The sequence below is a fragment of the Symphodus melops genome (genome assembly GCF_947650265.1).
Source record: "Symphodus melops genome assembly, contig: scaffold_292, whole genome shotgun sequence".
NCBI classification, from domain to species: Eukaryota; Metazoa; Chordata; class Actinopteri; order Labriformes; family Labridae; genus Symphodus; species Symphodus melops.
In genome coordinates, this window is record NW_027636751.1 from 21566 (window position 1) to 32612 (window position 11047).

Consider the following 11047-nt stretch of genomic DNA (forward strand, 5'->3'; position numbering starts at 1 on the left):
CCGAGGCGCTCGCTGCAGTAAACACGAGTGAACGCACATTGTTTTCACATCTTTATTCTTTAAGAATAGAATCAACACAGAATAGTTTAACTCACCTATATATTAACTTCAGTACATACACAGAAAAATATTTGGCATCTCTTTGTGGTGTTTTTTTTGTGTGTTTGTTTTAAGATGGCTTTGTGTGTTTTTATGCCACTTCCTGTTTAGATCACCTCGGTGGCTTCAGCTCTCTCTCTCAGGGTGAGCGCTCAGTTTTCTCTCCTCATGAGCCCTTGCTCGCTCGCTCGCTCTCTCTCTCTCTCTCTCTCTCTCTCTGCTTCAGCCGCTCGCTGCTCAACGTCACCGTTACACTTTACCTGCAGAGGAAAACAAAAACATCGTCAGCTGCGTTCTGTAAAGTTTAACATGCCGCTCGTGTTCATCACACGAGACGATTCAGCCGGACGTCACACTCGTGATCAAACGTGATTTCAGAAGAAAAACAAAGATGGAGGATGATGGACGTGGTCAGCTTCTGTCCGCTTTGTCTGCCGCGGGGAAATTAAAAAATGGTGCTTTGTGGATTTTTAGACCCCTTAAAAAATCTATGGCAGCAGCGTTCGACTTCTCTGTACACGACACTTCAACAATGATGAAACTAAATCTACAGGTGTGACGGGTCACATGTTGAGCTCACCCTCCAGGTATGTGCGAGCCACAAACTTGAGCAGCTCGTCGATGAGGATGACGGGGAAGGAGAGCTTCAGCACCATCATCCACTTCTCCACGTTCAGGTGAGTCAGCTTGAAGATCATCTGTGGGCGCGAGCAGAGTGACAAACTGAACGCACACGAACATCTGCACGCTCAAACATCTGCACGCTCAAACATCTGCACACAAACATCTGCACGTTCAAACATCTGCACGAGTTTTCCTGTGAGAGACTCTCAGTCCTCATATCAGAGAAACCTTTTTAAATAGAATACAGTAAGCGGGTGTGATCACTAATCATACCCGCACACTCCACATAACAGTGTTTCTGAAATGGGGGCGGGGCCTCCTGCTGGGCCATGACGGTAATGCAGCAGGTCAGTAAAATAAGATGTGTGTGTGTGTGTGTGGGGGGGTCGGAGCAGACGGCGTGCAGGATGTCACACTCACGGGCAGAGGGTCCACGTAGATGATCATGAAGTGGAGGGACATGGAGAGCGTCATGGCGCCCACCAGCCAGCCGTTGCTCCAGGGGGGCATACGGAGCAGGGACTGGTTCTCTGACAGACTGGGGACGAGAGCGAGGCAGAGGCGTGACCATCAGTGACTTAAAGTCAATATTGAAATGAAGGTGGTGGAAGATGCCCAGACCTGTTGAGGGCGTTGCACATCTCGATGGTGACGAGCACGGACAGAGCCATGGTCATCGGGGGAGCGGCCTCGAACACCTCGCAGTGGATCCCCTCAAAGTCCTCGTTCTCCTCGTGGCACTGCATGAAGTGAGACTGACGGGGACAAACAGACTCTGAGGACTCGGACATGAAGCACGTTATTCTGAGAGGTGAAGATGGGAGCCTTCAGACTCACCAGCTGGTGGAAGGTGACCATCGGGCCGTCGTCGCTGTACAGGAACCACCAGGCGGCTGCAGCGACAGTGGCAGCGCCCACATAACCTGGAGCCGACGTTAAAGAGTTAAAGGTCATACAAACACGACTCGAGCAGAAGAACTGAATCTTAAAAGTAGAAGTGCTGTTTTTTTCCTTCTCACCTCCGATGGCCATATATCTGAAGAAGAGCCAGCCGGAGATGAGGGGCTCTTTGGGGGAGCGGGGGGCTTTGCCCATGATGTCCAGGTCAGGGGGGTTGAAGCCCAGAGCGGTGGCAGGCAGACCATCAGTCACCAGGTTGACCCACAGCAGCTGGACCGGGATCAGAGCCTCGGGGAGACCGAGGGCAGCCGTCAGGAAGATACTGAGGGAGGAAGAGGAGCAAATGATTCTCTAAGCGTCCTTAAAGACAGCACGCCATAACACAGCGACACAACGGGTTAAAGGAAGCGTGCCGCCGAAAAAAGTAGAAAAATCAAACCAGCATCAGAACCGTGTCTAAAACACTCGGACCTGTCACAAGAGTCTGAACCCAGCCTGACCTTTAGTTACCTTAGAGTCTGAACCCAGCTTGACCTTTAGTTACCTTAGAGTCTGAACCCAGCCTGACCTTTAGTTACCTTAGAGTCTGAACCCAGCCAGACCTTTAGTTACCTCAGTGGGACCTTCTGCTTCCTGTCTTTATACCTGACACGAGAAACGTTTGTTGAGAGAAGACGCCACACTCACCAGACCACCTCGCCCACGTTGGACGAGATGAGGTAGCGGATGAACTGCTTCATGTTGTTGTAAATGGCTCGGCCCTCCTCGACAGCGGACACGATGGAAGAGAAGTTGTCGTCAGCCAGGACCATCTCAGAGGCAGACTTGGCAACGGCAGTGCCAGAGCCCATGGCGATGCCAATCTCCGCCTTCTTTAAAGCGGGGGCATCGTTCACTCCGTCGCCGGTCTTTGTGAGGAGAAGAGAAGAGATTATTTTTGTTTTAGTCACAGCACAAAGCTCGACGTGTCGGCCGCTCCTCTCACCATGGCCGTGATCTCATCGAAGCCCTGCAGGAACTCGACGATCTTTGACTTGTGGGACGGCTCCACTCGGGCGAAGCAGCACGCCTGCCTGACGGCTTTCTTCTGATCGTACAGAGAGAGGTCATCGAACTCGCGCCCGGTGAAGGCCTTCCCCGTGACGTCCTCCTCCTCGGTGAAGATGCCGATGCGACGGCAGATGGCCACGGCTGTGCCTTTGTTGTCGCCTGGGGAGAAGGACAGAGACGTGTGCTCGCATGTCGTACACAGAGAGGTGGATGAAAGGATTACAGAGCGTGTTCTGACCAGTGATCATGATGACTCGGATGCCTGCAGCTCTGCACAGCTCGATGGAGCTCATGACTTCTTTGCGAGGAGGGTCGAGCATGCCGACGCAGCCCACGAAGGTCAGGTCAGTCTGCACGGAGGAAGAGAGAAAACCTGTCAGTGTTCCTCAGACGCTTCGTCCGTCGTCACATTTGAGCCTCAGCGTTTCCTTTTCACCTCGTAGTCTGCGAACTTGGTGGAGTCCTCCAGGTTCATCTCCTCCTTCCTAATCGGAGAGTCGCGGGTGGCCAGAGCCAGACAGCGGAGGGTGTCTCGTCCGGTCCCCCACTCCTTGATGACGGAGAGGATGTGGTCTTTGACGGGGCCCGTCAGGGGGACACGGGTGGTGCCAACACGCACGTACGCACAGCGGTCGATGACGCCCTCTGGAGCGCCCTGATCACACAGAATCAAACATTCAGGCGTCTCGTTAGCGTGCTAACACGCTAAGCGTTGTGTCGCACACTGACCTTCACAAACATCTTGTTCCCCACAGGAGCTTTGGCAGATTTGGCGGGGGAGCAGTAGACTGACATGGACTTCCTGTCTCTGGAGAACTCCAGAGTGAAATCTTTTTTCATCAGCTGTTTGATGACCTGTTGAAGGAACAAGAGGAGACGGGTTCCAGGATGTTTTCATACCGACTCCTGAGGGAGACATCTGTCTCTGCTAAATCGATTATACACAATATAACCGAGGCTGTGACTCGAGTTGTCTCAACCAGAAGTCCATTCACTGATTAAAGACTTTGTAGATGTGGAAATGAAGAAAATGATTTTTCCATCTAAGTTTGGATTAAAGCTGCTGTTTGTCCGTCGCGCCTCATCGTCATTCCTGCGATCCTGTAATGTCTTTGTGTACGAGATGACGGACTCACCGAGCAGCAGGCGTTGGCCCTCTCAACCTTGGACAGGCCGCGGACTTCCGTGTTGAACACGTTCATCTTCTCCACCAGACAGGACAGCGCCGTCTCGGTGGCCTCGCCCACCTTCTCGTAAATACCTTTAGACTGCGTCCCGGAGACACGACAAAGAGTCAGAGCACGTCTTCATTAAAAGCGTGGACACATGAACGCCGTGACGCGAGACGTTGTGCTGACCTCGTTGTAGTCCAGAGACGAGTCGTTGCACAGAGCGCAGATGGTCGCCAGCTCGACCAGCCCGTCGAACTGTCCGCACCTCACCAACGAGCCGTTCCGTGTTCTGAGGAGGACGAATCAGAAGAAGAATTATCGATGGCGTTCAAACGAGGTCTGATCGACACTGAACTGTGCAGTACTCACACTTCTCCCTCAGGCGTGTACTTTGAACCCGAGATCTCGAACTGACCGAGTGCGACGCCATCGCCGTCGACTTTATCGATGACGAACATCTGCATGAAGACACGAAGGCGTGAATGGAAGGCGTGCGTGGTGACAGCTGGAGTGTGTGTTCGACGCAGCTCTTACCTTGGTCACACACATCTGGTTGGTGGTCAGGGTGCCCGTCTTGTCGGAGCAGATGACCGAGGTGCAGCCGAGCGTCTCCACGGAGGGCAGACTTCTGACGATGGCGTTCTTCTTGGCCATGCGGCGAGTTCCCAGAGCGAGACAGGTGGTGATGACGGCGGGAAGACCTGCGATGGACAGAGACAAAAACAGAGGAGGTCAAAGTCAGGTCACATCTGCATCTGCACATTTCCGTGTTTATTTCACGTTGTTGTAACTGAAGGTCGACGTAAGCGCCTTGTGTTTCAAACAGAAGAAGACGAGTTTTGACGCGGGGGGTCTGACGGGTCTGGTTAAAGCCAGCAGGTCTTCGGGGACTGGATGCCAACCGGGCAGGCTGACAGACGTGGGTGTCCCCCTGACAGCCCTTCACACTGGAGCTGGAGGAGATCCAGACTCTGTGCTGTCGGAGGTATTTCTGCAGGCAGCCGGGCTGAAGTCTGACGACGTGCAGACGTCTGGATGGCTTCCAGTCTGATGACATTGTGTCTATGTTTGTTTGTTTGTCATCATCAGGATGTTCTCTGGCAAAGAGAGCCGAGGAATGATGCCAATGTGAAACTGTAAACAGCTGCAGTTCCTCAAACGTCCACCTGAGGCAGCCTCACAAACACTTAATCACACAAACAGGCCGACTGACAACTCTCACAAATCAAAGAGGATTTACTCGTCTTCCTGACTCCTCCAGGACAAGCTTCTTGTTCTGCAGAAAACGCCTCCTCCTGGTTTCTGACAGCTGCACGGACGCCGCTTCAGCAGAACCAACAAGACGGGGACAAAGACGCCGAGTTTTGTCTTGATGAAATACAGTCTGAAGTTTAGATGCATCCAAATGTCGAGTTTTTCAAGTCTGTGGTGAAGAGGACAGAGGACCCCGTGGACGGGTTCCTCTGTGTGTGTGTGTGTGTGTGTGTGTGTGTGTGTGTGTGTGTGTGTGTGTGTGTGTGTGTGTGTGTGTGTGTGTGTGTGTGTGTGTGTGTGTGTGTGTGTGTGTGTGTGTGTGTGTGTGTGTGTGTGTGTGTGTGTGTGTGTGTGTGTGTGTGTGTGTGTGTGTGTGTGTGTGTGTGTGTGTGTGTGTGTGTGTGTGTGTGTGTGTGTGTGTGTGTGTGTGTGTGTGTGTGTGTGTGTGTGTGTGTGTGTGTGTGTGTGTGTGTGTGTGTGTGTGTGTGTGTGTGTGTGTGTGTGTGTGTGTGTGTGTGTGTGTGTGTGTGTGTGTGTGTGTGTGTGTGTGTGTGTGTGTGTGTGTGTGTGTGTGTGTGTGTGTGTGTGTGTGTGTGTGTGTGTGTGTGTGTGTGTGTGTGTGTGTGTGTGTGTGTGTGTGTGTGTGTGTGTGTGTGTGTGTGTGTGTGTGTGTGTGTGTGTGTGTGTGTGTGTGTGTGTGTGTGTGTGTGTGTGTGTGTGTGTGTGTGTGTGTGTGTGTGTGTGTGTGTGTGTGTGTGTGTGTGTGTGTGTGTGTGTGTGTGTGTGTGTGTGTGTGTGTGTGTGTACCTTCAGGGATGGCAGCCACAGCCAGGGCCACAGCGATCTTGAAATAGTAGATGGCACCGCGGAACCAGGAGCCTCCGTGCACGGGGTCGTTGAAATGTCCGATGTTGATGATCCACACGGCCACACAGATGAGGGAGATGACCTGCAGGACGGCGGCAGCTGCATTAACGCCCGTATGACGGGATCTCATGAAGGACAGTTTGATCTCCACGAGGAGTCGGCCTACTGACCTTGGACAGCTGCTCTCCAAACTCGTCCAGCTTCTGCTGCAGAGGCGTCTTCTCCTGCTCCGTCGCAGCCATCTGGTCGCGGATCTTTCCGATCTCGGTGGAGACTCCCGTCGCAACGGCGATACCGGTGGCTTTTCCAGCGGCGATGTTTGTACCCTGAACGGAGACAGAGATGAAACCGCTCACTGGCTTTGACGGCAGCTTCGACTGTGCGTGAAGCGGGCTCGTTAAAAACATGGCAGCAGGATGTTTGATATGTTTAAACACAGACGATAAATGATAGTCGACTATTTGTCCACTTAAGAAGTTTGCAAGAAACTGGAGTTCAGCTAAAGGTGATGTGACGGCTGCTGTGTTAACATGAGAGAGATAATGCATGTGGGGCTCAGTTGGTAAAGTTGGTCATTTCTCAGCCAGAAGGTCGAAGGTTCGAACCCCAGCTCCTGCAGCTACATGTCCCATGTGTCCTCCTCAGGACGCTGCTTTTATGTGTGTGTATGAAGTGTGTGTATGAGTGTGTATGAGTGTGTATGAAGGGTGTGTATGAGTGTGTATGAGTGTGTATGAGTGTGTATGAAGTGTGTGTACGAGTGTGTATGAAGGGGACGAGAGAAGACTAGAAAACCCAAGTCCACCCTCCGTGTGCTCGTTTCCTGTGACCCGCTCATGAACACTCACGGAGAACAGCATGTTCTTCTTGTCCTGGTTGACGGCTCGCATGTCGGGGACGGCGTCGGTGTGTTTGATCACACTGACGGACTCGCCTGTCGAGGGAGACACGAGTTATTGGAGGGTGATGGGGGGGGGGGGTTCAGGTTAAGAAGCAGGCGGTGGAAAACGGTCGCACCTACCAGTGAGAATGGACTGATCCACGCGCAGGGTGGTCGACTTGATGGAGATGATCCTGATGTCAGCTGGCACTTTGTCACCGACTAACACACACACACACACACACACACACACACACAAACACACACACAAACACACACACACACACACACAAACACACACACACACAAACACGCAGATTGACCAGATTAGATGATTGTGTGTTTGTGGGTTCACTCCTTCTGTGCAGATGCAGAACAGTGACGCTCTGAGTGTCTCGATTATAAAGAGTAAATATCTGCCTTCATATCAGTCTGACTGCATCATGACAGCAGCATGGATGGATGGATGGATGGATGGATGGATGGATGGGGGGGGGGGGGGGGGGGGTTGATTGACTGGTTTTAGCTCCCTGCATAGATCGTGTTGTTGTTGAAAATTGAAACCACAGTCAGAGACGGAGGGAGAGAGAGACCTTGGGGCGATCACGAAGCGAACAGAACAGGTGTAGAGCAGACAGAGGGAGCGAAGAGCGAGGTGATATTAAGTTTATTTATACTCAAGCTTTTTTTCCTCTTTTCTTTTTTTTTCTTCCAGCAGCAGAGTTCCTTCAGCTCCCCTCGTTTCAGCCGCTGCCTTAAAAGGGCCCGTGTTCTTTCTCAAGGACAACAGGAGCGGCGTGCACGTGCAGACAAGCTTAAGGATATTTAGAAGGCTCAGGCTGAGCAGACGCCGTCCTGCTGAAGTCTGAACATCGAAGGCTGAGACGTCTGAAGCAGCAAAGCTCTGCTTCAATCGCTGCTTTTTCACTGAGTTGTCTAAATTTACTAAATTTGCATTTTCCATAAAACCTTAATTTGTAATGAAAGATGGATGTGAAGAGCTGTAACGTTAGCAGACATGTGCATGCTTTGAGTCAGTTTAAAGATAAAGTGACTCTTCAGGTTTTTAGAAATCTTACCGGAAACTTCAACCACATCACCGGGGACGAGCTCCCGGGCCTTGATCCTCTGCACGCTCTTCCTGTCCGACCGGTAAACCTTCCCATCTCAGGCTCGTACTCCTTCAGAGCCTCGATGGCACTCTCTGCGTTTCGCTCCTGTCGCAAAAAATCATCACACAAAACACGTAAGATCATTTGTGTGCGCTGATTTCACACTCTGAAGAATGATCAACAAATATTTAAAAACTGCGGCACCGGTGGCCGAGTGGTGAGTTTTGTGTGATCCATGAACAGACGCCGTGGTTATCAAAGCCAGCGGCCGGCGACCTGCAGTTCCTCCAGTGTCCACTAGAGTCTGTCTCCTGCAGTGAGTCAGTCTCCATAGAGCTCTATGTTAAAATAAACATGTTTACAGTTTGTTTATTTCTGTCTTCAGCTGTTCGGGCTGAATGTTTCTACAACTCACCTCTTTACATTATATTAAGACTTAAAGGGATGTAGAATTAGGGGCGTGGCCTCCTTGAGTGACAGGTGGGAGCTGCTAGCTGTCTGCTAGGTGTCTCCTCAGATAATTCAGTCCCTGACCTTTGACCTCTGGGTGGTGTTTGTAGTTATCAGACTAATAATCTGTCTCTCTGTGAGCTTTACTGGACTGAGCTCCACTTTATACAAACACTCACAACTTTATTTATTTACATGTTAGCAACAGTTAGCAGCTATCATTGGTTGTAAGGTTTTACTAAAGTACGTTCCATAAATATGCATGGCATACCACTGCAGACTAAATCAGCAGCTAATGAATTACATAAACACAACTTAATGTTCGTTAACTCCCACTTTAGCTCCGCCCTCTCTTCCTAATATGGCCACTTCTGGCTCCGAAAACAAAGATGGCGGCGGTTAAAAAAAGATAGGTGAAGTCAAGGTCTCTGGAGGGCAGTGGGCTGACCGGAGGACCGCTGAGCAACGGGTCGATGACAGAAGTCAAACGGCTGATGTTCAGTCGCTGCTTCTTCCAAGGCTGCACTCCACCGCCCTCAAAGTGTAAAGCCTGACTTATTCAAGCAGCCCCCCCCCCCCCCCCCACCCCCCCCCCATGTGTGAATCCTTGTGCATAGTTTCCAAATGACTGCTGCATGAACAATATGACCCCCCCCCCCGGCCTGTGGTAACCTGATCGGCCTCTGTATTTTTACTGTGGATTGTAACAAAGCAGAGCAGCAGTTTGAGAGAGAGCCCCCCCCCCCCCCTCTCCTCTGTTAGCTTAACCTTCAACCTTTTTCACCTTCTGCTGACGTCAGGCCTCTTGTTTTGGATTCTCTTAAACTCTAGGTGGAGTGTGTGTGTGTGTGTGTGTGTGTGTGTGTGTGCTCAGCGTAAAGGACACGAGCTGTGTGTGATTTATAGTGTGTGACTGTTTCTAAGTATATGAGGCTATTTAGGTGTGTGTAAAAGACTGCCTTCAGAGCCAGGCATGTGTCCTTGTGATTGCATTGTTCATAAGAGTGTGTGTGTGTGTGTGTGTGTGTGTGTGCATGCTCACTCACTGACCTGCCACACTCCAACGACAGCATTAGCAATGAGGATGAGGAGGATGACGAAGGGCTCAACAAAGGCAGTGACTGTTTCTTCCCCTTCCTCGAACCAGGCCAGCACCTGAAGGCAGAACAGCAGCGTGAACAAAATCACTTCCTGTTCATCGGTCAGACCTGAAGACCTGAGAGCTCCGACAGGTAACTCAGGCAGCTGTTCACCTTTAGCTGGACCGACACCTCTTCACTCTCCTCATATATTTGGCCCATAAAAACAAGCAGCTCTTTAATGTTTTCAAAGCTGCTCTCAGATGAAGAAAGGTTGGAGACTTTTGATGTTTAAATGAGTCCAGTGTGACAACATTTGGAGAGAGATTAAAAAAGGACGTAAATATCTGAAAGTTGCTGAAGCAGTTTTACTTTAAATATCTTTAACATGGATCTTTTATCAAATTCATCCACTTTATATTTATTTATTCACTCACATCATTTCAAGCTGATTTCCTCCCGGCTGACGCGTAGAAAAGGTTGTGTGTGTGTGTGTGTGTGTGTGTGTGTGTGTGTGTGTGTGTGTGTGTGCACCTGCTGCTCTGAGCGAGAGTCTTATCTTTTATTGTCCTGCTTCAAACACAAACTATTCACGACGCCCATTAGAGGACTCAGATGACATTTCACTTGGCGGTCTCTGGTGTGGTCGTACGCAGTGGAGTCTTTCCCTCCATGTGAGTCCATTGTAACCTACAGCGTGACACGTGTGCGGGCCTGTGAGCGAGGGCGGCGGGCGGTGGGGGGGGGGGGGGGTCCCTGGTTGCTAACGCAGCTCTGTTTCGGAAAGGCTCCATGTTGACATTGACACAGATTAGCTGCAGGCCAGCGGAGCACGGAGCGGGAGCCTCGTCCTTCCTCCTGCAGCAGCGCTCAAACTTCATCATCATCATCATCATCGCCGCCGCGTTTTCCATTCACCTGCGTTTCTGCTCACGTCTTTTCTCAGCCCTTCCCAAAAATAGGCTCTCTGCTCTCTCTCCGTCTTCGCCCTGCTTCAGAGACACGATGGATCTCCAGGATGAGAGTGAGAGGCTGTCAGCAGCACATTCCTGTGTGTATGAATAGGACGAGCACGCATCGCCGTATTTACTGTTCTCACTTTTAGAAACTGTATACGACTCTGAATCTACTGCTCCTGTTTGTCATTGTAACAAACAATGCCATTGTGCAACTCTATCCCCGACTCGCCGTCACCACCTGCACCGAGCCGCCGCTCGTTCCTTACATCACTGACCTTTGTCCAAGGATACTGTTTCTCATCCTGGCCTGAGACTTTCTTAAAATAAAGCTCCTGCCGTGCAAACACACACACACACACACAGCCCATCTCTTTCAATCTCTCTTTATCTGGTTCCCTCCATTTCACACACACACACTCAAACACACACGCAGGCATCAGGCCTTCTAAGGCCATCCTGACAGCTGAGCAGGGAGGCCGGAGGGCAGAAACGGAGGATTAAGACAGCGTGAGCAGCACGACTCTCCTCCACAGAACTGTTATGGAGAGAGCAACAGAGTGTGTGTGTGTGTGTGTGTGTGTGTGTGTGTGTGTGTGTGTGT

At 51.0% G+C, this 11047-nt stretch overlaps 1 protein-coding gene across 1 annotated transcript; it reads right to left on the minus strand.

Moving 5' to 3' along the window:
- Positions 1-38: 38 nt before the first annotated feature.
- On the minus strand, positions 39-9724 carry atp2a1 (ATPase sarcoplasmic/endoplasmic reticulum Ca2+ transporting 1). Its single transcript, XM_079373373.1, is given in 23 exon segments — positions 39-359; positions 680-797; positions 1144-1261; positions 1345-1478; positions 1561-1646; positions 1743-1945; positions 2311-2531; positions 2609-2832; positions 2912-3023; positions 3110-3328; positions 3403-3528; positions 3810-3941; positions 4032-4134; positions 4215-4303; positions 4380-4546; positions 5907-6048; positions 6137-6292; positions 6815-6900; positions 6988-7068; positions 7926-8012; positions 8015-8063; positions 9459-9563; positions 9617-9724. Coding segments are annotated over 23 exon segments (2862 nt in total). The 5' UTR covers positions 9710-9724; the 3' UTR covers positions 39-348.
- Between the last annotated feature and the right edge of the window lie 1323 nt (positions 9725-11047).